Raw genomic sequence first — 25,000 nt, 5'->3', positions numbered from 1 at the left:
TGCCACTGTGTGCTCTGCGTCTCTGGTTACTGGAGAGATTTTAGGAATAGGTCACTGTGCCTTTGCGTCTCAGGTTACTAGAAAGACGTTAGGAATATGTAATTGTGTCTTTTCATTAATTAAACAGCGAAACCACAGAATTTAGTTTTTAGAGTTTGTTTAGAGTTTTACCCTTACACTCACGCAGCATCAAGTCCAACGAGAGACACACCATCAGTCTCGATGTGGCCCTCCGCCGCTCGCTAGGGCTCGCTTGACGCAAGATCTATACAGGTGTATATAGACCTTGGCTTGACGCAGCCACTAGCAGCGAGCGTCACTCCTCCCCGAAGCACACAGCTCTCTGCCTCCCACTACTCTGCTTCGGGAGGTGCAACTAGCTAACATACAGTAGACGTAGAGATAACATCCGTATTTGCATCAGCACCACGTGATCAAGGTGGTGTTTGCTGCTGTGCTAATTGGCGATATTTTATCAGACGAACATAAGACGTGTCCTAGGCTAAATGAACAGGACAGCTTCCCTGATGATTAAAAGAGTTTACCTATGGTTAAACTATTTTTGTAACTTTCAGTTGCCTAAAGAGACTTTTCGGGGTCCCCAAGTTAATGCAAGTATTGTTTATGAGGAATAAAAAAAAAAAAAAATCTGTGTCGAAAGATGCTCCACCTGTCATGTGGCCAAGGATGTCGAACTGTCTCTGGAATCGGATATTGCTATTTCTACGTAATCTCAGAACCTGTAGAATCCTGTTGATGGTTCATTGTAACTACTAGACTGAACAATTCAGAGACTAAGCCTTTGTACAACATTGGCAGCGCTTTGTGAACAAACTGTTTAAGTCGCACAAGAGCATAGGTTATTGCATTAAATTATCGCGATAATTTATCACGATAACGATATCGAGTTAACGATTATCCGATCATTGTTTTTTCCGCCTAATCGATTCATCGGTATCGCCGAACATGAGCATGTTGAAGTTCTTAACTTTCAAAATCAAATTTACGTATTTTACTTAAAACAATACTCATAGTGAAGAGACAGGATAAACATTGAACTTTTTCTAAGATTTTTCTAAGTTTTCTAAGACAGATGAAAATAAAAAATTGGTTTTATCGATATTTTTACTTAAAATATGAATAGTGTTATCGCTAGTACAGTTTTGGATTTATCGCTGTATCGGCTATCGGTTATATTATTATCGACAGTTATCGATTATCGGTTATCGATACCTAACCTAACCTAACCTAACCTTATCGTTATCGATTTATCGGTTATCATGTTATTTTTTTTTTTGTCATCGCGTCCAGCTATGCACAGGAGTCACTCCAAGAAAACCAGTCACGCAGTGATCATAAGAAGATCTCGCAGCCGGTTCTCCTGTGTCTGAGCAGCGACACATTTGAACTCGCTCCCATCCGACAACAAGGAGCCTGCCATCAAGCCAGTGGATGAGAGAAAAGCCGTTTAATTAATCTCTTCACTGTTATTTGATGTGTTCCCTTAGTTTCTTATAGGTAACATAAGGGATATAACGACTGTGATATAAGCAAAATTTTTATGGTTAGTCAATAAGATTTGACAAGAAGTAACTTGTTCAAGGTTGATAAAAAGAGAGAGAGAGAGAGAGAGAGAGAGAGAGAGAGAGAGAGAGAGAGAGAGAGAGAGAGAGAGAGAGAGAGAGAGAGAGAGAGAGAGAGAGAGAGAGAGAGAGAGAGAGAGAGAAATTGGTTTTCAAATTTTCAATTTCAAATGGAATGGAACCGACACAGAAATCATAAACTGCCGAAAAACAAGTGTTCTGTAGCGGCAGAAATGTTGTTCTCCACTTGACCGGACGTTTGCTCAGAAGGTTTTCCTTTTGCCACTGAAAAGCCGAAGAGTAAAACTTGTTGAGAAAACGAGTGGTGTAAAACTTTCAAGGCAACCGTGTGTGTGTGTGTGTGTGTGTGTGTGTGTGTGTGTGTGTGTGTGTGTGTGTGTGGAGACTATGAATAACGACACTTATAGCATGAGAAATATACTACATGCTAACGTGACTAACATACTATACTAAATACATGATGAAGAAAATAAGCATTATTTTTTAAGATTTTATTTGGGGAACTGACATGATATTTTCAGCCTTCCTCTGACACGGAAGAATTGTCCTGTGTGGAGGAAGTGAAGGATTCTTTATGCTGCTCAGGGGGTGACACCGGTCTTTTCCTGGATCCAGTCCAGGTAGTGGTACACGCGAGTGAAGGCGGCGGGGTAACCCTTCTCGCAGCCCGCAGCGGACCCGAAAGAGGTGATGCCGTAGGTCCTGCCGCCCTTGTTCAGGGGACCACCAGAGTCACCCTGTTAAAAAAATAAATTAATTGCTAAATATATAAATAAATGAACACACAAACAAATATATAATGCTTGAAAAATCATCTAAGTGCGCGCACATGTGTGTTTGTGTGTGTGTGTGTGTGTGTGTGTGTGTGTGTGTGTGTGTGTGTGTGTGTGTGTGTGTGCGTGTGTGTGTGTGTGTATAATTATTACGTTGCAAGTGCTGTGGCCACCGGCACCGTCGATGCAGACGACGCCACTTCCAACAATGCCGTACACAGCGTTGCAGTCCTCGTTGCTTATGACGGGGACTGTCACTTGGCGGAGAACGTTAGAGATTCCGCTGGCGCCTGTGGTGAAGTAACATTTGTGTGGCATACAACAAAAGCAGACAGAAGACATAAGTTCAACTCTTGTTTTGCTATCTTCAAGTCATCGGCATCTAAAGATTTCAAAATTATCACGATACTTAGATGTGAATAAGGGTAGAAGTAAGATGGATTTCGTATGTTTCAAACGTCTAACCTGCAGCAAAATGCGAAATTATAACACATGTTACTGGACGGCTGGGAATCAAGAGCGTATTAAACATTGCATATTATGTGTTGATAATGAGTTGTGCTTTCTTCCCAGTGGTTCTAAGTAACATATTTATTTAAGTTCTCTTTCATTGAGTCGGCGATACGTAACATTCAATTATTTCAGATTTTAGCGTTTATTCTCATATTACTATTTTTTATGCTGTAAATTATTATTTCAGGAAGCTGTAACACTTACTGTCAGAGGGCCTTCCCCAGCCAGTGGGGGTGACGAGGTCTCCCACGCTCACATCAGATGAGGGCAATTTGACAGCCTGGATGTTGTCTGCGGAAAATTAATGAGGTCATTTATATTCCTTAGATAACAGCTTGAGTAGACGTTGTAGACAGCATTGAAAAAAGTACGTTTCCGAAGAAAGATATGTTTGTACAGCAAAATTAACAATGGTATTTCTTTAGTTACCATTGAAAGTCACAGGGGACGGCAGCCTGACGAGAGCAAGATCGTTTGTCAGCAGGAACGAGTTCCAGTGCTCATGGGTGAAGAAGTCCCTGCTCGTCATGGACACCTGAGAGGGCTCGTTCTGGCGGATGTTGTGGGCACCCATGACAACATCGATGAATCCGGCGCTGAAGTAAGCAGATACTGTGGTTATGGTCAGGCCTCAGATAACGTTCGATAGAAAGAGAGTCCAAGGGTGTCACTTTGCTGCCCTTTTTCTTTTTTTAAACAGGAAGACACATCAGTCTTTTGCTCTGATGACAAACATACCCGTCAGCGCAGTGGGCAGCAGTCAGCACCCACTCGTTGGAGATGAGGGAGCCGCCGCAGAAGTACATGTTGTCAATGAAGAGAGCCACCTGGTGGGGCCACGAGTGGGGCGTCGCCTCCTCCCCGCCCACGATGCGAGCTGTAAGGATCCTTTCATTATGTCCTAGTTTAAACCAAGGATCACTCACGTCATTTCCAAAGTAGTAATGAAATTCTTTTTTATTCAACTTTCCGATGCACACTAAGAAAACAAAAACAGAAGTTTGAATACCCACAGGACTTCACAGGGCCAATAGGAGTGACCAGTGGCCTTGGAGATTTCCAGTGCCATGGCTTGCCCGCCGCGGGGTTACCGCTCTGTGGAAATAAATGAGAAATGGTTGATTTTAGTGAAATCTATTCTAAATATTCTTTATAAATAACTTTCACGTTTGCTTCTATTACGTAAGAGGTAGTGGATATGACACAGCTGGCGTTAGTCTGGCAAGGGACGTGACTACTCACGGCGACAGCAACGCAGACAAGGAGCAGAGCGAGCTTGGCAATCATGCTGGCAGCTACCTGACGAAACTCGGTGTGTGTGGCCTTTTTATACAAATCTGCCACGTTAAAAGTTGGGGAAAGAAGGAAAGTGGCCATTACCCAACCACATCTTTACCTCATTGCCATCTGTATATTCCCATGAGATTGAGTCCATATACTGATAAGAACTATTTTTGTGCCAAGAAAAACGTGTCTCGGCGTTTCATTGTCTAATAATTAGTTTATAGACCTACGCTAAACTTTGACGTTATTTGCAAAACATCTACGACCACAGCATGTTCTTTTTACAATGAAATTTAGCAAAATCAACCAAAAAATTCAAGGTAATATGAAATTCTATAACTATGATAGTACGGGAGGAAGAAATGTGTTGCATACTATAGCTAATCCATCTGCAAGTCACAAAAGTTTGGACTTGTTGCCAGTGTTGCAGTGCACTGTGTTGCCACGGACACAACCTTATTTAACTAGTTCACTCATATACCAAAAGTTATGTAAAAGAGTCATGCACGAAATGTCTTGCCGGGTAACACGATCTTGTTAACAAGGTTCCTTAAATACAAGACCCCAGAATTCTGCCTGCATACGCAACTTTGTCCCACCCCCTCCCTGCACCCGCAGTACTTACTAGTAGCTCACACATCATGCAGTGCGCCGCGACCTCGCACGTATATCATCTTGGTGCAAATCCTGACACATACGAATAGAATACCTTTTGTATTCTGAAACACTTCTGCCCCGCACCTCTACTATATTCAATAAGCTCCAGTGAAGTTACACGGACATTTAAAGGTGTTTTGATATTCCAGTGACAGATTAACAAAATTTCTACATTGTTAACAGGAGGAACACTCTTGAAAACCCAGCTAATCGCCTCTGTCACCTTTGAAAATAGTCGTGGTTAGAGAGCAAAGCTGGGAGCTTTCGGGATAGGAGAGCAAAGCAGAGAAGGAGAACGTGTTATTGAGTTTTGTATATTAAACCACCTCTCAATCATGAATACATACTATAAACACAAAGGAGGAGAACAAATAAAACAGGTACAGAATTTTCAATACCTGGATATACAAATAAACGCAGAAAATAAGCGGGAAGTGGAAATAAATCATAGAATACCTAAATATAACAACAACTTAATGGCAATGTATCCAATACTAAAAGACAGACACGTCCCTCAAAACACCAAGATAATAATTTATACCATCATCCTACTGCCAATATTACTTTACGACTCTGAGGTGTGGACTCTGACACGAAGAAATAAATAAAAACTACAAGCAACCGAAATGAAAGTACTAAGATTGATCAAGAGCGTAACTAGAAGAGATCGAATAAGAAATAAGGATATAAAAGGAGAAGTGGGATTAATCGCCATCAATGAGGTTGTGGAAAGAAACCGACTTAAAATGATACTGACATGTAATGAGAATGGAAGAGGATAGGTTACCGAGACAGACACTGGAATGAATACCGCAGGGGAGAAGACTAGTGGGAAGACCAAGGAAGAGATAGATGGAAGGTGTCGAGGAGACAGTTAAGAGGAGAGAAGAGAGACTAGACGACGTGAAGACACATGGACCATAAGAAATGGAGAGACTTTGCAGGGAGAGCTCTGGTGACTGACAGGCTGTGACCTAACAGGCGCAGGTGAGAAAGGTGAGAAATAAAAATAATAGTAAAAATAACAATAATAACACATCCCCTAATTTACAATTTCAGACTCCTAGTAATCACTCAAATAAGAAACTAGAGAAAGAGAATAAGAATAGTGGATTTTGGCAACACTGATAAGTTGAACACTACGTCTCTGAACAAAGCAAGTCCTGCAGTCATAGCGTCCACTCCTCCCAGGCAGGCGCTCAGGCAGTAACGCCGGTGTGCGTGTGGATCCATCCCAGGAAGTGCGTGATGCGGGTGAAGGCGTTGGGGTAGCCCTTCCCACAGCCCACCGATGCGCCGAAAGAGGTGATACCGAAGGTGAAACCATCGTAGTTGAGGGGTCCACCTGAATCACCCTGGGGGGAGCATGAATAACCTGAGTGTTTGCTGTGTAAGATTATTGTTGTTCTTAATAATAATAATAATAATAATAATAATAATAATAATAATAATAATAATAATAATAATAATAATAATAATAATAATATCATTATTATTATTATTATTATTATTATTATTATTATTATTATTATTATTATTATTATTGTTGTTGTTGTTGTTGTTGTTGTTGTTGTTGTTGTTGTTGTTGTTGCTGTTATTATTATTATTACTATTATATATGAGGGACACTGGTCTAGGCCAACAAAAGAAAGAAAAAGAAAGGTCCATCGAGGTGCCAGTCTCAAAAGAGAAAACAAAAAGGAATATCCAGAATTGGACGATAGCTGTTTTGAGAGAGAGAGAGAGAGAGAGAGAGAGAGAGAGAGAGAGAGAGAGAGAGAGAGAGAGAGAGAGAGAGAGAGAGAGAGAGAGAGAGATGAATATTTCCTTACACTGCACGTCCCCTTCCCACCCACGCCAGAGGTGCAGATATTTCCAGAGGTCATAATCCCGTAGACAGCATCGCAGTCCGAATTGTTGATGACAGTGATGTTGACTTCGCGAAGCACATCAGAGATTCCTGTGGCAGCTGCCGTAGGGAAAGTAATGTTGAGAAGCAAAAATTTATTAAATTATTCCTATTTTGCTTCACAATAACTAACACTCTTACTGCTGTGGTCGTTCTTTGGTAGCATTCAGAGGAGTTTAGAAAGAAAATTTCTATGGTCTTATAGCAAAAAGAGAATAAGCAGTTGATTTTGTATTTTTAAAGCTACGAAACTAGATTATACACTTCATTAAAAAAAAAAAAAAAAAAGTGTGTTCGAAAAATGCTAAGGGATTATGAAAAAAAAAAAAAAAAAACATTTAGCACTGAAAGGGTTATTAATCAAAACAAGGTGCAAAAGTAAAGGCTAAAATTATTATTATACCTATTATGATTGCCATCACTATAGACATTATGATCATTCTTACCATCCTTAGCAGCATCGTCATCGTCGGTATCGACAAGTGTTATAACCATATTCTGAAACACTTCTGAGCCGCACCTTTACTACATTCATAAAAAGCGTTTGTTGAATTCGCAGTTTTTTTTCTTTTTCTTTTTACGGTTCCTGTGATAGATTAATGAAATTTTTATATTATTAACAGGAGAAATACTCTTGATAACCCGTCTAATCATTTATGTGGCCTTTGAAAATAGTAGTGGTGAGAAAGCAAAACGTTTCTGAATAGGACCCATACAGGAACGTAATACAGCACTCACAGTCAGAGTATTTGCCCCAGCCAGTCACAGTAGCAGTTTTGAATAGGTTCAGGTCGAAAGTGGGCAGCCTGGTGGTGGCGATGTATTCTGCGGGAAGATAATGGTAGATGTTTGATGATAATGATAGTAGTAGTAGTAATAGTAGTTGTAATAATAATAATGATAATAATAATAATAATAATAATAATAATAATAATAATAATAATAATAATAATGATAATAATGATAATAATAATAATAATAATAATAATAATAATTATTATTATTATTATTATAATAATAATAATAATAATAATAATAATAATAATAATAATAATAATAATAATAATAATAATAATAATCATTATTATTGTTATTATTATTATTATTATTATTATTATTATTATTATTATTATTATTATTATTATCATTATTATTATAATCATCATCATCATCATCATCATCATCATCATCATCATCATCATCATTACTGTTATCATTTATATTAGCAATTGGTGGTGATAGTAGTAGTAGTAGTAGTAGTAGTAGTAGTAGTAGTAGTAGTAGTAATTATTATTATTATTATTATTATTATTATTATTATTAGTAGTAGTAGTAGTAGTAGTAGTAGTAGTAGTAGAAGTAGTAGTAGTAGTAGTAGTAGTAGTATTATAGAGTATTAGATATGGTTGGATGCCACAGTCATTAGCGGGAGCTGGGGCTAATGACCTCCAAGTAATGGAGCCCCTAATTGACACATCAATAAACATGGGGTGGAGGTAGTTGTAGTAGTAGAAAAAAAAAAAAAGTAGTAGTAGTAGTAGTAGTAGTAGTAGTAGTAGTAGTAGTAGTAGTAGTAGTAGCAGCAGTAGTAGTAGTAGTAGTAGTAGTAGTAGTAGTAGTAGTAGTAGTAGTAGTAGTAGTAGTAGTAGTAGTAGCAAAAGTAGTAGTAGTAGTAGTAGTAGTAGTAGTAGTAGTAGTAGTAGTAGTAGTAGTAGTAGTAGTAGTAATAGTAGCAGAAGTAGTAGTAGTAGCAGTAGTAGTAGTAGTAGTAGTAGTAGTAGTAGTAGTAGTAGTAGTAGTAGTAGTAGTAGTAGTAGTAGTACCAATAATAACAATGATAATGATAATAATGATGATAATAATAATGATAATGGTAATAACGATAATAATAATAATAATAATAATAATAATAATAATAATAATAATAATATTAATAATAATAATAATAATAATAATAATAATAATAATAATAATAATAATAATAATAATGATAATAATCATAATCATAATAATAATAATAATAATAATAATAATAATAATAATAATAATAATAATAATAACCATCATTATTATTATTATTATTATTATTATTATTATTATTATTATTATTATTATTATTATTGTTATTATTATTATTATTATTATAGATATTATTATTATCATCATTATTATTATTATTATCATTATTATTATTATTATTATTATTATTATTATTATTATTATTATTATTATTATTATTATTATTGTTATTGTGATGATGATGATGATGATGATGATGTTTATTAATATCATCATCATCATCATCATCATCATCACCATTGTTATCATTTTTGTATTAGCAATTAGTGGTAGTAGTAGTAGTAGTAGTAGTAGTAGTAGTAGTAGTAGTAGTAGTAATATTAGTAGCAGTAGTGGCAGTAGTAATAGTAGTAGCAGTAGTAATAATAGTAGTAGTAGTAATAGTAGTAGTAGTAGTAGTAGTAGTAGCAGTAGTAGTAGTAGTAGTAGTAGTAGTGGTAGTAGTAGTAGTAGTAGTAGTAGTAGTAGTAGTAGTAGTAGTAGTAGCTGTAGTAGTAGTAGTAGCTGTAGTAGTAGTAGTAGTAGTAGCAGTAGTAGTAGTAGTAGTAACAGTAGCAGTAGAAGGAGCAAAACAGCATTCGTTCCAACACAAGAGGCAAAAAAGAAAAATGATTCGTGTTACAGTCTTACGGTTCAGGGTCACCAGTCTCGGCAGCCTGATAACGGCGATGTCGTTCCTCAGCGTGTGGGAGTCCCAATGCTCGTGGACTGTGAACTGTGCGCTGGTGAGGCTGACCTGCGTGGCCTCGTGCTCACGTATGTTATGAGCGCCCAAGACCACCTCCACTGACCTGGCGCTGAAATTAGTGGGTAGGGAGCGTAGTTCGTAGACAGACAAACATACACACGCATACACGGCCGGACACATACACAAACACCCAAGTATACTTAAATTTCAGAAATATCAGTGGAAATATATGTATAGTAACATACATACATCCAAAAATAAATAGATAAAATAAAATACAGGCTGGGTGTAAGCGTAGGTATCATTAAACACACACACACACACACACACACACACACACATTTCAGTGAAACTGATGAAAATATACGTTATTATACGCATGCATAAAAAATGAATAAATAAATAAGATACAGTCTGGACATATACTCGTACATTTTTTATTTTTTTTTTTTTTTAGAACAAGCAATCTCGCACTAAACACAGCTCACCCGTCCAAGCAGTGAGCGGCAGTCAGCACCCACTCGCTAGAGATGAGGAAGCCGCCGCAGAAGTAGAAGTCGTCGATGAAGAGAGCGGCTTGGTGGGGCCATGAGTGGGGCAGCGCCTCCCTGCCCCCTACGATGCGAGCTGTTTTGGTAGGTATTTCATTATTTCTATGCATCCTTTAATCAATATTACTATTTTCTTTATGATTATTTGGTAAGATTTTCCTTAAAAATAATGGGTGTGGGAAAAAGTTAGAAAAGGGTTGACTTAGTGATGAAATACGAAAACCCCACTTAAACCCTTTCAGATCCATCCTTTCAGTAAGGATATATTAGAATGTATATCTACTCTTTTCATACTCATATCCTAAGCCCATGTCTAATTTCTTTTTTCATGTAAAGCTACCCTTTTCAAACCGTGCGTGAACTCGCGCGCGCTCGTGTGTGTGTGTGTGTGTGTGTGTGTGTGTGTGTGTGTGTCATATCATGAAAGTCCTCGAGAAACTACTGGTTAAAGAAATATCATCATACCTCGAAGAAAACGACAAACTCAATCAAGAACAATATGGGTTTCGTGCTGGCCGATCTTGCCTCGCTCAATTGCTGGCCCACCAAGAAAAAGATCCTCACAGCACAAGAAGATAACACAATGTAATTTACCTTGATTCTGCTAAAGCCTACGATAAAGCAGACCATGGAATTCCCCTGCACAAGATACGATAGATGGGGATAAAGGGGAAAATAGGTGTGAGGCTATACACTTACCAGCAGGTAACAAGTAGTGGCGGTTGGTGGTGTGGAGTCTGACCCTTCCATCTTTACCAGTGGAGTGCCACAAGGCTCATCACTTGGCCCCCTACTTTTTCCAATTCACATATTAGAGATCAACGAACAAATCATATACTCTACCGTGGCTTCCTTTGCCGACGACACTTGTATCTTAAGGCCAGTTTCAACCGACTTGGAGGCTAACCAACTACAAGAGGACCTTGGAACACTATATTCATGGGCACAAATAAATATGTCCTTTAACAACTATGAATTTGAACATATAACATATAACCCAAACCCTAAAACTGTCACAACACGTATATATAGTGCACCTGATGGTTCAAACATTGAAATGAAAGACAATATTAAAGACCTCGGTGTTACATTTACCTGTGATAGCAATTTTACATTACACATAGCCAATGTTGTTAAAAAAAAACTCGCAACCAAATTGGATGGATACTACGTTCATTTAAGACACGTGATCAGTTACCCATGCTGACTCTGTACAAGTCACTGATGCTCCCACAATTGGGATACTGTTGCCAGCTATGGAGTCCATGACGAGCTAGTGAGAAACAATAACTTGAAGCGGCCCAACGATCATACATTAATAAAATCCCTACCGTGAGCTATCTTGACTATTGGGGCAGGCTTCAGGCCCTTAAACTCTTCTCATTAGAAAGACGGTGAGAACGGTACGCCATCATATACACCTATAGAATATTAACGGGATATACAACAAACAACATAAACATACGCACGACCACCCACGCTTGGGCCGACATTGCATCATCGATAGGATTCACCCCAGAGCGTCCACCAGGGTGAACACACTCAAGCAAAATGTTTTTGCAGCCGGAGGACCCCATCTATTCAACGCCTTACCACGACACCTACGGGACACCACTGACTTAAGCCTGGATCAGTTTAAGTCTAAACTGGACACATTCCTCTGGACAGTTCCTGACCAACCCAAGCTGCCCCACTACCACACTCGTTCTGCCAGTAATAGTATTATTGACCAGCTGGCACAACAACAGGCAGATGGAAACTACTAGTGGCGCCGCCCCAGCGTGGCCACGGGCAGCATCAGCTGTCCAAAACAACATTCAGCAGGTTCAACAGGTGTGTGTGTGTGTGTGTGTGTGTGTGTGTGTGTGTGTGTGTGTGTATGGGTTTGGGGATCAGGTGAATACTCACGTGACCTAATTGGGCCAGTCGGAGTAACCTTTGGCTGAGGAGACTTCCATTTCCATGGCCGTCCAGCCGCGGGATTACCGCTCTGAGAGGGAGAGTGTTAGTGAAAGAGAGAAAATTGAAATAAAAGTTTCATTTCTCGAAAAGGATGCTCAATTTGGGCGACCACGTACTGTGGCGGTGACGTAGAGGAGAAAAAGGGCGAGCTTGGATATCATGCAGGCGGCTGGTGCGTGGCTGATGTGTCTGCTTGACTTTCCCTTATGTACTGAAAGGACGGAACTTTATCGCTATCCTTGGGTGGGAACTACATGTGAATTGCGTGCATTGACTTCCCTTCTTTTTTTTTTTTTCATGTTTATATGCACAACAAGGAGATAAAAGCTGTGAAGATATGGGACGTTATACCTAGTTCTCTATTCTTGGTAACATATCATTGTCAGGAAAGTGTCAGTGGGTCAGGCAGAAAATGCCACACATGAAACATTGACCTTCATCTATTATTATTATCATTATTATTATTATTATTATTATTATTATTATTAATTCATGTTTTACTCTATAACTAAAAATCGATTCCCCCCCCAAAAAAAAAAGAAAGGAAAAGAAAAAAAGAAAAGAGACTAACAATACTTTTCTAAACTTTTCTCCCCATATAGCAAAACATTGTGGTACTAAGATACGAGTATGATACATAATAAGACAGTAATACACAGCAACATTTGAAAGGAAATTAACTGTTTATTTATAATGTCCATAAGTGGAAGACCATTCTGAACTGATTACGTCATTTTCAACTTAACTGAAAAGATTGCAGAAAACGGCACACTGAAAGGGATATCTAGTATTTTTTTTTTTTACACACTTCATCCCTCATTAAATATCTTTCCACTTTTTGTCTGTCGTATACTAATGTGTAAGGACTTAACACCATTCTCTGTCTATCTGCCTATCGATCTGTGTTTCTGTCTGTCTATCTGTCTATTTGTCTGCCTGTCTGCCTGCCTGTCTTTCTGCCTGTCTATCTATTTGTTTGCCTGCCTATCAGTCAGTCAGTCAGTCTGTCAGTCTGTTTGCTTATATTTCTGTCCGTCTGTCTGTCTGTCTACCTGTCTTATCTCTCCCCACCCCATCTCTCTCTCTCTCTCTCTCTCTCTCTCTCTCTCTCTCTCTCTCTCTCTCTCTCTCTCTCTCTCTCTCTCTCTCTGTAATAAACAGCATACTCATTATCAGAACCCGTTACCTTAATGTCAGAGAGCCACCAGGTGTTGGTGTATGCTGGTGGCTCAGGTTCCCATCGAAGTTTGGACTGGGCTCAAGATGTTTCAATTATTACTCTCAGAAAATAATATTGGTCTGAGAGAAGTTCCTTTGATGAGTAAAAGCTGAATGTTATTATGTAGTGTTAATTTCACGTTGACGAGATAGGTATTATCATTTTTTTTTTCCAGTTGTACTTCTTATTATGTTTCTGAAAGTTGTTTTTTTTTTTTTATGTAGGAAGGATACTGGCCAAGGGCAACAAAAATTTAATAAAAAAAATGCCCACTGAAATGCCAGTCCCATAAAAGGATCAAAGCAGTGGTCAAAAATTGGTGGATAAGTGTCTTGAAACCTCCCTCTTGAAGGAATTCAAGTCGTAGGAAGGTAGAAATACAGAAGCAGGCAGGGAATTCCAGAGTTTACCAGAGAAAGGGATGAATGACTGAGAATACTGGTTAACTCTTGCGTTAGAGAGGTGGACAGAATAGGGGTGAGAGAAAGAAGAAAGTCTTGTGCAGCGAGACCGCGGAAGGAGGGGAGGCATGCAGTTAGCAAGATCAGAAGAGCAGTTAGCATGAAAATAACGGTAGAAGACAGCTAGATATGCAACATTGCGGCGGTGAGAGAGGGGCTGAAGACAGTCAGTTAGAGGAGAGGAGTTGATGAGACGAAAAACTTTTGATTCCACCCTGTCTAGAAGACACCCAGACACACAAGACGATAGTCTTGTGTGTCTGGGTGAACAGATAGAGAGATAGACAGAAAGACAAACAAATAGACAGATAGACAGATAGATAGAAAAGTTAACAGACAGAATATAGATAGGTAGATAGATATGTCAATAGATAAATGGATAATTAGTTACATAGACAGGCGCATAAAAATAGATAGACAGATAGAGAGACAGACAGATAGACAGACAGACAGCAAGTAGAAAAATAGATACATGAATAAACAGATGTAGAAGTACATTGTCTGGATAGAGGGAGACAAGAATACAGGTATCTAGAACGTTGGGGTACCTGTGAAAGGTTTGGCTTACATAGTGAAAGATAGGCACGCATCTGCTGGCTCTCAAGGCTCACATAATATTTATCCGTTTTTTTTATTTTTTTTTACTGGGATTGATAAGAAAATCGATTTCATCACATTGACTAATTTGTAGTAATCAGGGGCAGTTTCTTTTAGGTTTGCTAACAATAAGGTCATAATCTCATACAATATTTTACCGATTTATTTATTTATTTACATTTTTTTCACATGGTTTGATAAGAGAATCGAATCCTTCATATTGACTGACTTGTTGTAATCAGAGGAAGTTTCTCTTCGCCTTATAAATAACAAATTCACAACCTCACACAATATTTATCGTTTATTTTCATTTTTTTCTGGTTTACAAACAATACATTCACAACTTCCTACAACATTTTGCCGATCATCTTATTTTATTCATTTTTTCACATAAATTGATAAGAAAATTAAGCCATTCACATTAACTGACTTGTAAACAAAAGCAATATGGCTTAAAAAAATAATAAATAAATAAATAAATAAATACATAAACGACAAATGCAGAAAGTAGATATTCCAACAGACTCACCTCCCTCTTAAGAATTCTCTGTATAAGCTAACTTGCAGGAAATAACTTTAGGCGAAATCATAAGAGTACGTGGTATGTCTTGGCGGGTGCGCGCACACACACACACACACACACACACACACACACACACACACACACACACACACAGATACGCACACACACACACACACACACACACACAGATACACACACACACACACACACACACACACAGATACACACACACACACACACACACACACACACACACACACACACACACACACACACACACACACTTTTGGGGAAGGATATGTTAAAATAAGGGAACAGCTTCTTTGATCACGGCCTAGATTGAGGAATAATGCCACTGTGGAAGAAGAATAAGAAGAAGAAACAAAATACTTTCAAGTGGTTTAAGTAATTTTTACGTTGTTGTTTTATACTTTTCATAAGATCTGGCATGGTGATATCACAGGACTTTCGCCTATTTCTCCCTCACAAAGCAAAAGAAAAATAAAAGTTGCATGGAATAGAAAGAATATTTGGGTCCATAAATATCTTCACTTTTTTTTTGTGAGACCTGGCCTACCTATGCCAAAGGAAATTTTTAGAAGAGGTTTAGACACTTCTCTGATTTTGAATAATCCTTAGGGCCCATCTTTTTAGAGACTGACACGTACCCTTGAATTAACTTTTTTTTTTTCCTGTCTTTTTGTTGCCTATAGCCAGAGTTCCTGTTATATAAAGCAAAAAATCATGCAGCCTTTACATGAATGAGTATAGATTTATGAAACTAGAAAACTTCCTATTGCAAATTTGTCATACATTTTGTGTTAACTAATGCATAGACTGTTAAGCCCATTTCTGGAATTCTCTCCTCTACTTAATTAAAGTCTTATACTCTAAATAACCTTATGTCTCCATCTATTCCATTATCATTTCTATATTTACATCTACTTTTTGTTCTATAAATTCGTGATGACAAAGTTGTTAGCACTGTTTGAATTCACTCCTCAAATATTCTTCTAGTTTCGCTTCATATTAGATATAGACCATACGGGACTTGTGGAAAATGCGAGCACGCGAACATCAGAACATAAGAGCATAAGGGAAGTTGCAAGAACCCACCAGGCCTACATGTGGCAGTCCTTGCATGAAACATATCTATCTATTTCCACTTATTATCCTCATCTATGAATTTATGTAATCTTCTTTAGAAGCTTCCTAATGATTCTGCACTAAGAATTTGATTACTGAGTCCATTGAAAACCAAATCCTACTTATCTCTTTTTAAATTTAACTTTATCAAGCTTGTACCCATCATTTGTTGTCCTGTCCTTACTGCTGATCCTAATGATTTCGTCTTTAATCCCGCAGACTCTACAGCAGCTTAGTCATTCATGGAAAGTGACTCCATGCATTAGATTAGATAATGATAGCGGTCTTTTGTTCTTTATCGCTAACAATAGAATACCACGTTAGGGATGATTATTTTATAAATGTACGGTGATCTTATTACCCTTTGGTCTGTTTTTTGTACGTAGTCTACGTCAGAGAGGCAGTGAGAATTGCTGTAAAGTTTATTGTGCCTTGGCGATGACGACAACACCAGAGCCTAACGAAGGAACACCATTCTTAAACTTTGCCTCCGTCAGAAGTGAGTGTTTGCTGCTGACTAGTGTTGGATACACTCAGTTTTCTGTTCTTTTGTGGAGTTCACCAGACGAAATTCTAACTGAAGAATCTGTTTCCTCTGACGTTTTCGTTACCACTTTCTCGAAATTTGTCCACCGCTGATCTATATTGGGTCCTCTCAATTCTCTACTCTTCATTGTTCCTCACCAGACGAGATTTTAACAAAGAATTTGTTTCCTCTGACATTTTCGTTATCGTTTTCTCGAAACTGGATCCATCGCGTGATTATTATATCGATGCCGGATCAAACTGAAATCAAATAAGAGCTTACTATTGCCAATTCGCCTTTTACGTAAGTGAAAGACGATGTAGAAAGAAACCTGTAGCTTTTTCAGACTTGATTCTGAGCTTGAATGCTTATTACTCATGCATATGAATACAACTCTAGGCCTGAAATTTTAAGTGTCCTAGGTTCTATTTTTTTTTAAAGACCATAGTGATGATGATTATTATATAACTATCAGTTCGTTGGTCTTTCAAAATCAGTTGTGCGTACATTTGCTTCTAGAGAGAGAGAGAGAGAGAGAGAGAGAGAGAGAGAGAGAGAGAGAGAGAGAGAGAGAGAGAGAGAGAGAGAGAGTGGGTAAAAATAAAAAAAAAAAATAAATAAATAAATAAAATAATATTGTAACGAGGGATTTTATGTAGCAATGCTGTAGTATATACATAAACTAATTTACACCATCATTTCTTCTCAAGCCAGGATCAACCCCCGCCATACGCTTGCCCTGCTAGGATGTCTTGGCCTTGCTGTCGACTACTGCCAGAGAATCAGCCTGTCAGTTGCCATCGTGGCCATGGTGCAGCCCAGCCCTGACAATACTTCCCGCTCCTGCCCTTACGCTTTCTACCACTCCAGCAATGTAAGATGCAAACACACTGAGTATTTTCCCTCTTAATCAACATGCATGTTATATCAATAACAACAGGTGTAGTAAAAGAGATAAGAGGATGAAGCCTCACACACATGAGAGTTGTATCAAACTAATGATTCTTCTAGATGTCGGTGATTTAGTGTAGTTAGAGGTGAGCTAGGTTCTTCAAACTTATGATAGTTATTCACAACACAGAACCAATGTCTGTACTTTGAAAAGTTTTGTTCTTTCGTGAGGATTATTTTCAAGTCTCATAGATAGTTAGATTTTCAAAAGTGCTTTTACCATTGATGAGGTTGAATACTTGTTAGATTATTAATGTAATAATGGGAACACCCTTAAAGATCACAATAATCTCCCTAGAGCACGTTAAAAATAGTCATGATAAGAGATTGAAGTGTTTGAGAGCACAGGTTCAACTCTTCTAGTCATCGGTGACTGAGTGTAGTTGGTGATGTGTTTGTCATAAGTTATGGTAATTATTCACAGTTCAGAAATTATTTTGTTTTTCTTTTTATACGTACAAGGTCCATGCTGCGCCGTGGCCGTACGGAAACTACTCTGCCCAAATGATAGCAACGACAGAAGCGATGCAGTGGGAGCGTGGTGGAAAGGAATTTTCTTGGGACAAATGGACGCAGGGGCTAGTGCTCGGAAGCTTTTATTGGGGTTACGCCGTCACCAGCCTCTTTGGAGGGAGGATCAGTGACTACTTGGGTGGCAAGACTGTGATGGGACTTGGAGTATTTGCCGCCTCCTTCCTGACGCTCATGACGCCCCTGGCTGCTTGTGCATCCGTGCAGGCTCTCGTCATCACCAGGATTTTTCTCGGCATTGCACAGGTAAGCGCACCAAATCAAGAATGTTTTATTTGTTAGTGCTGCATTAATTTATGAAAAAAAATTATATATATATATATATATATATATATATATATATATATATATATATATATATATATATATATATATATATATATATATATATATATATATATATATATATAAGTGAAAAGTTTGCATGTGTTTTCGCTTTCACGTGATGGGAATGTCATTTATCAACCGCTACAGCTACGTGCAAAACTTTCCGTGTCAAGTTTGTCTTCTGCATTTCTAACAAACTTTTATGGGCAAGTAAATTTTTTTTTTTAAATCGATCTTAGTCCTGATTATAAATATAGTGTACGTGTGTGTTGGAGGGGGGAGGGCAACAAATTAGAACACGAAAGAAGGCTAAAAGGGTCAGGGGAGCATAAGCCCACACTCGCCCCTGGTGCCGCCGCGGTGTGGCCGAGAGAACTCTTCTGGGACAAAGGATAAGCAACCAAGGTGGAAAAAAAAAAAAAAACTTTGCAGGCTAAAGGTTTTGACATTAAATTATTAAGCTGTGCACTTTCTTCATAGCACAGAAGAAAATAGATTACCTCACGTATCAAAGAACTCTTGAATAGTCTCCAGAAAAAATGATGCTGAGGGAGACGATTTCCCTGTCTGGCATGACATCTCGCAATGATGGACGTTACTGATGTATTAATGTGTGTGTTGATTGTAAATTTGTTTGTATCCTGTACTTCTGTTAAAGGTGTGCATGCCTGCTTTAAAGAAGATTGCCTCCTCTAGAACAGATTGTCACTCTTTTCTTCCATATGATCGGGAAGACAGTAATTTGGGGCAGGGATATGTCTTATGTTCGTGGACTCTCGCTGCTCGTTTTCTCGCCTCATAAGTTGTGCTGAGACACTCCAAACCACAAGTAGGTCGTGAAGAAAGAGGCAGGCTCCAAGTACTACTTACCCCATTGTGTTTAATATCTCAGTGGTTACACTTTTCCAGAATTCTCTCTCTCTCTCTCTCTCTCTCTGTTATGATGCAATGGTTCTCTATCTTCGCAAAGCCACAATTACTTGGTGTGCTGCCATCTATTTTGATCTACGCTTTGACCTCTGAAACGCACTGGAGCAAGGGAAATATATATATATATATATATATATATATATATATATATATATATATATATATATATATATATATATATATATATATATATATATATATATATATATATATATCAGCATCAGCAGCAACAACATTAGTAAAAGTAAAAGTAGTAGTAGTAGCACTTTTTATTATCATTGTTATCCCACGCCCTGCCATCACAACCGCCCCTATAGCCATTCGGTCATGTCTTATTTTCCTCCCTTGACTCTTTCCCAGCACACACACACAGGGAGGTCACTAATCACAACAGAGGGTGTTCAGATCATGTCGTAGTCATTCCTCTCAGGACGTATGTTTGGTACTGCCTGAAATCAGCTTATAAATTTACTGACTTTTCCCACACTGCACTAATGTTCCTGTTGGATCTTTTCCTGTGAATGGCAGACATGGCGCTTTCATGATGCTCTAGCTGCAGTTACCTCCATTACGGCAGTGAAATGCAAGGATTGACATACAGATATCACAAATCACCTGTATAACAATCTAACAGCAAAGTGGTTATAAATGTCTAAGTGATTAACTTGTATAGATAGCAAAATTTGTACAAACACTCACAACTCCTTAATTGTCTATTCAAGTTGTTAGCAATAAATGTTCTGTTCAGGGTATTTGCAGACACTATACAGTTACACAGATGACATGATTTGATTGTGTCTAGATACTCAACATCAGCATAACAAAGTACATACAGTTTTGATCATAAAAAGTACAACTGACTTGTATCAAACTGCATTTCTTTGTAGAGACAATATTGAATGTATGGCTAGTTTAAACAATGTATTCATATAGTGCTTGTTGTCTGATTATATCTGCACTTACACCAGTCTGTGGTTTATGAAGGATTAAGTGACATCCATCACTCCACATAGTGAGCACTAACAAAATAGTAAGCTACAACTATGTTAGATTTTTTTTTTCTTTTTTGTCCAAAACTGCAATGATACATGACATCCATCATTATCATAGAGTGAGTGATGCCAAAGATTCATCTTCATGGTTTTGAAAAAAAACTTCTTATATGTTTCTATATGTAGATAAGCTCTGATTATCTAAGGGTGGCTGTCCACGCTGCAGTTTTTTGGGGACGGGTGCTTTCAGTGGCTCATTTTATTTCAGCATTTTTGTTGCCCTTGACCAGACACCCTCTTACATAAAAAAAAAAAAGCATCTGGTGAACTGTTTCATTATACATTCTTTAGGTTTTTTTTTAAATTCTACTAAACACCATTGTTTTCATAATAAACTTATAATATAACTGTTTATAAATATAACAGTGAAGCTGGCCTTGAGACTTGAAGAAACTGTGTGCAACTAATGATGACCTTAAGTGTGTTTGCAGGGCATAATCATACCAGCTATGAACACCATCCTGGCCTCCTGGTTTCTGCCAACAGAGAGGATCAAATATACTGCTATAATAATGTCAGGTATGTACTACTCTGAAGTTAAAACATGTCATACTCATGGATCACAGTTGATTGGCTGGTAATGCCGCCCCAATCCTGGGCCTTTGCATATATATAGAGTAGAGTGGCAAGCTCCTTTTGCCACTGTCTTTAACCTTCCAAGTCATTGCAGCCTGGTGCTCATTTTAGGCTACATGAATTAGTGAGCAGACAGTTACCATGTGAGAAAAATCCCAATAGTAAGTACGGATTAGAAAAAAGGGCTTCCTGCAGCATAGTAAGTTTTGCTATCACCTGAACCACTGCACTCTACAGTACTCTCAGATAGAATGCCATACATGATTCTTTCCAAAATAATGACTGATCATCATGATTGTGGTGAAGACCCTAGGTGTTAAGGCAAGAATGGACAGGAGGCTTTGAAGTAAACAGCAGTAGATTTATTGTGCCAGTCAATTTACTGCTGCAAAATCCCCAGTTATTTTTAAACTGACATTAATCAACTAATAGCATGTTAAGTCTACCTGGTAAAGAAAATGATAGCTTGCCAATACTTTCAAAACTGACAGTGCCACTTAATTTTCTTTGACTGAGTTACAGTTCATTTAATACTCTTGCTAACCAGAACTTTAAAGAGATATTCACAAATGCAACTTTTCATTTTTTCTCTTGAACTGAATTACAATAGTAGCATAGTACTGGAAACATGTGATTTACATAAACATCCCTGATATCACTGATGTGAATACTTTGGGCAACAGGCTGTCAGGTGGGGGCTGCAGTGGGCATGACATTCAGTGGACTGTTGGCGGACTCCTCCTTCCTGCATGGGTGGCCATCAGTCTTCTACTTCTTTGGAGCTGTAGGGGTCATGTGGTGCATGTCTTGGTGTTTCTTAGTCCACAGTCAACCTGAAGACCATCCTGGTGTGTCTCCAGAGCTTCTGAGCAGACTGCAGGACAACCAGAATTCTGTCAAGCAAAGGGAGGTGAGACATTCTAACATGTCAAAATAACCAGCATTTTGTCAGGCAGAGAGATGAGATATTCTAAACTTTTATGAAAGATAGATTGTCGAGGAGCTTTAAAAAAGAAAGGAAATACCTCTCCTCAGAGTTTACAGTTGGAGTATTTCAAGGACAGTATGGTCAATTCAGTTTCCAAGGAATATTAGCTATATAAGAATGGGAAATATAATAAGGCAGAGTTTTCCAGTGAAAGGCATAAAGGAAATTAGATAATGTGTAACTCCTACATTACAAAGATAAACACAAAAGTGATGAAAGTAGGTGAAAAATAATTTACAGTGAAACTGAAGGTGAGAAGGCTTAGTCTATTATTAAGTTCAGGGGAAAATTACCAAGGAAGAGATGGTAGAAGATAGCAGATGTCTCTTTGTAATGGACTTATAGACCTGACACACTTATTTAAAGAAAGATTATTAGATAAGCTAAGTTTGGTCCTGCCCTGTTTTAAAGTGGTGTACCTTGGAGCTTTCATACAAGTAGGAAACTTTGTTATGTTTTTTTAAGTCAGGGAATAACTTAGGGAATGTATAAATGATTATGAGGTAGACAAAATCACATTTAAGGAAGTATGCAAAAATTGATTCCAACCATCATTATTGATCAACAAAAAACTCATCAAGGAAAAATTCATCAAGGAAAAACCTACCAATGAAAAACTTAAGAAAAAAGAATTCATTGTTCATCCATCTCCTCAGCATAATGTTACTTTATTCTTTTTGTATGTCATTATAATAATTCCACAAGAAAATGAATGTTAGTTAGTAGGTCTGATCATTGTGGTGATTACTTTCTTGATCATGTTTTATTCAGGAAGAGAAAGACCATCCTTATGTTCCTCAGCATCCCTTTCATATCTTGTTCATTATTTTTTCTGTTTACAGGTTATTCTGTACCACTAGCCAGAGATCTTATTCTTTGATTGCTCTTAATACTGTAACATCTCACAACTCAACTGTTATGTCCATATACATCTGTGCCTACTTTCCCCAAACTCCATCATGTGACATTTATTCTCATTAAATCTAATTTCCCATCTTGTTCTCTATTCACGCATCTTTGTGCTTTGTTATTCTCCTTGATAATTTTGCATCACCTGCAAATACATACTGAACAAATTAATCAATCCTTGAGGCACTGAAAACCTCACTGGTGCCAACTTGGTACTCTGTGGTATTCTGGTTGTTACTTCCCTTCACTTGAACTGTTCATCTGATTCACTTATAAACTTTTTACTGAAAGCTGAAGTATCATTCTCACTTCTTTTTGATCATCACAATTAATTATTTTATTCTAATCTTTTTATGTTGTTATTTCCCTTCCATATGTGTATGCTTAGACAATAGCATCACTGTAAGTATCCTCAGGTTGTGCAAATCCCATGGAAGTCCCTCGCTACCTCAGTGCCTCTGTGGGGAGTCATTCTGGCAGGTCTGGGTAATGACTACGGATTCTACACCTTTTTGGTTGACCTGCCCACTTATCTGAATGATGTTCACCACTTGAACCTAACTAATGTGAGTTTTCCATTTGCATGCAGGAATATCTCTAGCTATTAGCAACAGTATGCCAGATACCGAGTGGCCTTACAAGTCTACCCAGCATCTCTTGCCACAGTGTTAGCCTCAGAGAATAAGTGTGGTGGCTCTTAAAGCCCCTGTGCTCTGAATGATGTTACAAGAGGAGATGGTTGCCTCATGTTTATAATTCACCATGTCCATATATTAAGGCACTTCTCTTATATTACCAGCAAAATAAGTGTGGTCTTATATGCCTAAAGTTTGCTTATTCTAGATATTGCACAAACAAATTTATTTACATAAAGAAATCCAGTCTGGCAGGGGAAAGAATTATGTCACTGTATTCCCTCTGTATCGTATGAGGCGACCACAGGGGAGATAGCAAGGGAACGGAGAGCTTCCTCCTCTGTCTTATTCCCAAAGTGAGGCAAGATATTATTTCTTGTCTGAATTATATTCCTTTAAGAGAGATATCTGCCAGGTACACATTTATTTGTAGCATATAAGGGTAGATAACATAAGAAAGCAAGAATTCTAAAATTTTTAATTGCTTTTTCCTTTGTTTGATTCAGATTGGCCTATTGTCAGCTCTTCCTTTCCTACTGATGCTGCTGTGGAGCCTTGGGTGGGGTGCCCTTATGCACACTCTGAACCTGAGGAACATTGTGTCTTTAGTAACAGTCAGGAGGATGTCCATGGCTGCAGGTAAGGAGCCATAACAACTTTTTCAAACCATCATTCACTCCATTGTCATATTCATGCATCTGTCTGGTCATAATGTTTTAATGATTTTATTCCTCTGTTCAGATTTTGTTTGTGCATTATTACTTATTCTTATTACTCTTTTTAAACATACATAAATATTTGTTAGCATTTTTCTGTCATTAGTGTAAAACTTATTATAATTACAACAAATATGTAATTTAAGTTTCACTGTCTCTAAGTGTTTGCAATTTGTTTTACAGGTTTATATTTCCAGAATTTTGTAAATTGATCTGTCCTCATCAAATGTCTGATTCCCACAGTTAAACACACAGTTGATTTTACTGTGATTATGGAGGTATGCAGTGTATGTACATGCTTGTGTGTAAGGTGACAGCATTCATTGAACACAGAACTTCTTCCTAAGGTGGCTGCTTTTCTCATTGACTATATCATGGTCTAAAATGTATAAATTAAAGCAAGGCATCCTCATTTATATCCATCATTGCATCTATTATGAGCTTAAGTAATTTTACAGCATTTTTTTTTATAGTATTTTCTCTCTTTAACCAGCTCTGTATGGACCAGTGGTGGGACTGATGGTGTTAATGTTCATGCAGTGCAATATGGCATTGACAGTCAGCATGATTTGTTTGGTGGTGATGCTCAATGGGGCAGCCAGCAGCGGGTACCTCTCCTCACTTCAAGATCTGGCGCCTAACCTTGCTGGGACCCTAATGGGTCTAACAAACACAGTCGGGTCTCTTGCGGGTATTGGCAGCCCTGCCCTCACTGGTTATGTCATTGAAGAGAGTGTGAGTTGTTCTCTGATGAATGCATGCTCATAAAGCCAATTTTGTTTCTATTACAGCAACTGTCTTCCTCTACATGTGAATGAAATCAACAGTTGTCTTCACTCCCCAGAATACTGAGCAGCCATGGCGAATTGTGTTCCTCATTATTGCTGTGCTAT

General features: G+C 38.0%; 4 protein-coding genes and 1 long non-coding RNA gene across 10 annotated transcripts in view; 1 reads left to right on the top strand and 4 right to left on the bottom strand.

Moving 5' to 3' along the window:
• Positions 1-1,058, bottom strand: part of LOC135106287 (uncharacterized) — a 1,735-nt gene extending 677 nt beyond the window's left edge. The window contains exons 1-2 of the long non-coding RNA XR_010271240.1: positions 184-1,058; positions 1-29 (exon numbers count right to left, since the gene is read on the bottom strand). The exon at positions 1-29 is cut by the window's left edge and continues 677 nt beyond it. This is a non-coding gene — a long non-coding RNA (uncharacterized LOC135106287). The remainder of the gene's footprint in view (positions 30-183) is intronic.
• Positions 1,059-2,080: 1,022 nt separating this feature from the next.
• Positions 2,081-4,222, bottom strand: LOC135106253 (chymotrypsin BI-like). The gene is made up of 7 exons (XM_064015062.1): positions 4,133-4,222; positions 3,904-3,985; positions 3,629-3,767; positions 3,320-3,486; positions 3,095-3,181; positions 2,531-2,667; positions 2,081-2,341 (listed from the first exon to the last, which is right to left on the bottom strand). The coding sequence occupies exons 1-7, from the start codon at positions 4,175-4,177 to the stop codon at positions 2,186-2,188; spliced, it is 813 nt and encodes a 270-aa protein (XP_063871132.1). The 5' UTR covers positions 4,178-4,222; the 3' UTR covers positions 2,081-2,185.
• A 903-nt stretch (positions 4,223-5,125) lies between these two features.
• LOC135106264 (brachyurin-like) lies at positions 5,126-12,267 on the bottom strand. The gene is made up of 7 exons (XM_064015108.1): positions 12,137-12,267; positions 11,967-12,048; positions 9,996-10,134; positions 9,450-9,616; positions 7,479-7,565; positions 6,664-6,800; positions 5,126-6,186 (listed from the first exon to the last, which is right to left on the bottom strand). The coding sequence occupies exons 1-7, from the start codon at positions 12,179-12,181 to the stop codon at positions 6,031-6,033; spliced, it is 813 nt and encodes a 270-aa protein (XP_063871178.1). The 5' UTR covers positions 12,182-12,267; the 3' UTR covers positions 5,126-6,030.
• Positions 8,042-9,444, bottom strand: LOC135106354 (uncharacterized; the record flags this gene model as incomplete). The annotated part of the gene is made up of 2 exons (XM_064015283.1): positions 8,042-8,597; positions 9,103-9,444. Coding segments are annotated over 2 exons (723 nt in total), but the record flags the coding sequence as incomplete, so codon positions are not given.
• The window catches only part of LOC135106228 (sialin-like), a 16,328-nt gene continuing 829 nt past the window's right edge, over positions 9,502-25,000 (top strand). The window contains exons 1-11 of one of the 6 annotated variants that reach the window (XM_064015039.1): positions 9,502-9,629; positions 9,965-10,142; positions 11,622-11,891; positions 17,207-17,366; positions 17,906-18,220; positions 20,715-20,802; positions 21,543-21,769; positions 23,173-23,322; positions 23,898-24,030; positions 24,601-24,842; positions 24,952-25,000. The exon at positions 24,952-25,000 is cut by the window's right edge and continues 69 nt beyond it. In XM_064015039.1, coding sequence (XP_063871109.1) covers positions 17,301-17,366; positions 17,906-18,220; positions 20,715-20,802; positions 21,543-21,769; positions 23,173-23,322; positions 23,898-24,030; positions 24,601-24,842; positions 24,952-25,000 — 1,270 coding nt within the window. In that variant the 5' untranslated portion in view covers positions 9,502-9,629; positions 9,965-10,142; positions 11,622-11,891; positions 17,207-17,300. Of the gene's footprint in view, positions 9,630-9,964; positions 10,143-11,621; positions 11,892-16,352; positions 16,466-17,202; positions 17,367-17,905; positions 18,221-20,714; positions 20,803-21,542; positions 21,770-23,172; positions 23,323-23,897; positions 24,031-24,600; positions 24,843-24,951 lie in introns of those variants that run through there. The other 5 variants (XM_064015029.1, XM_064015016.1, XM_064015012.1 and 2 more) reach the window with 5 other exon arrangements.

The sequence above is a fragment of the Scylla paramamosain genome, chromosome 2, assembly GCF_035594125.1.
Source record: "Scylla paramamosain isolate STU-SP2022 chromosome 2, ASM3559412v1, whole genome shotgun sequence".
NCBI lineage: Eukaryota > Metazoa > Arthropoda > Malacostraca > Decapoda > Portunidae > Scylla > Scylla paramamosain.
The sequence above is the reverse complement of the archived record's forward strand: the minus strand, read 5'-3'. Positions and strand labels throughout refer to the sequence as shown.

Excerpts from the sequence above, each read along its gene's own strand:
- LOC135106253 (XM_064015062.1), bottom strand. The coding sequence starts at position 4,177 with ATGATTGCCAAGCTCGCTCTGCTCCTTGTCTGCGTTGCTGTCGCC. Across the intron at positions 3,182-3,319 it reads GTCCCCTGTGACTTTCAATG|ACAACATCCAGGCTGTCAAA; the intron begins GTAACTAAAGAA and ends AATTTTCCGCAG. Across the intron at positions 2,668-3,094 it reads CTGGGGAAGGCCCTCTGACA|GCGCCAGCGGAATCTCTAAC; the intron begins GTAAGTGTTACA and ends ACTTCACCACAG.
- LOC135106264 (XM_064015108.1), bottom strand. The coding sequence starts at position 12,181 with ATGATATCCAAGCTCGCCCTTTTTCTCCTCTACGTCACCGCCACA. Across the intron at positions 10,135-11,966 it reads GACTGGCCCAATTAGGTCAC|CTCGCATCGTAGGGGGCAGG; the intron begins GTGAGTATTCAC and ends CTACCAAAACAG. Across the intron at positions 6,187-6,663 it reads GTGGGAAGGGGACGTGCAGT|GGTGATTCAGGTGGACCCCT; the intron begins GTAAGGAAATAT and ends TGCTCCCCCCAG.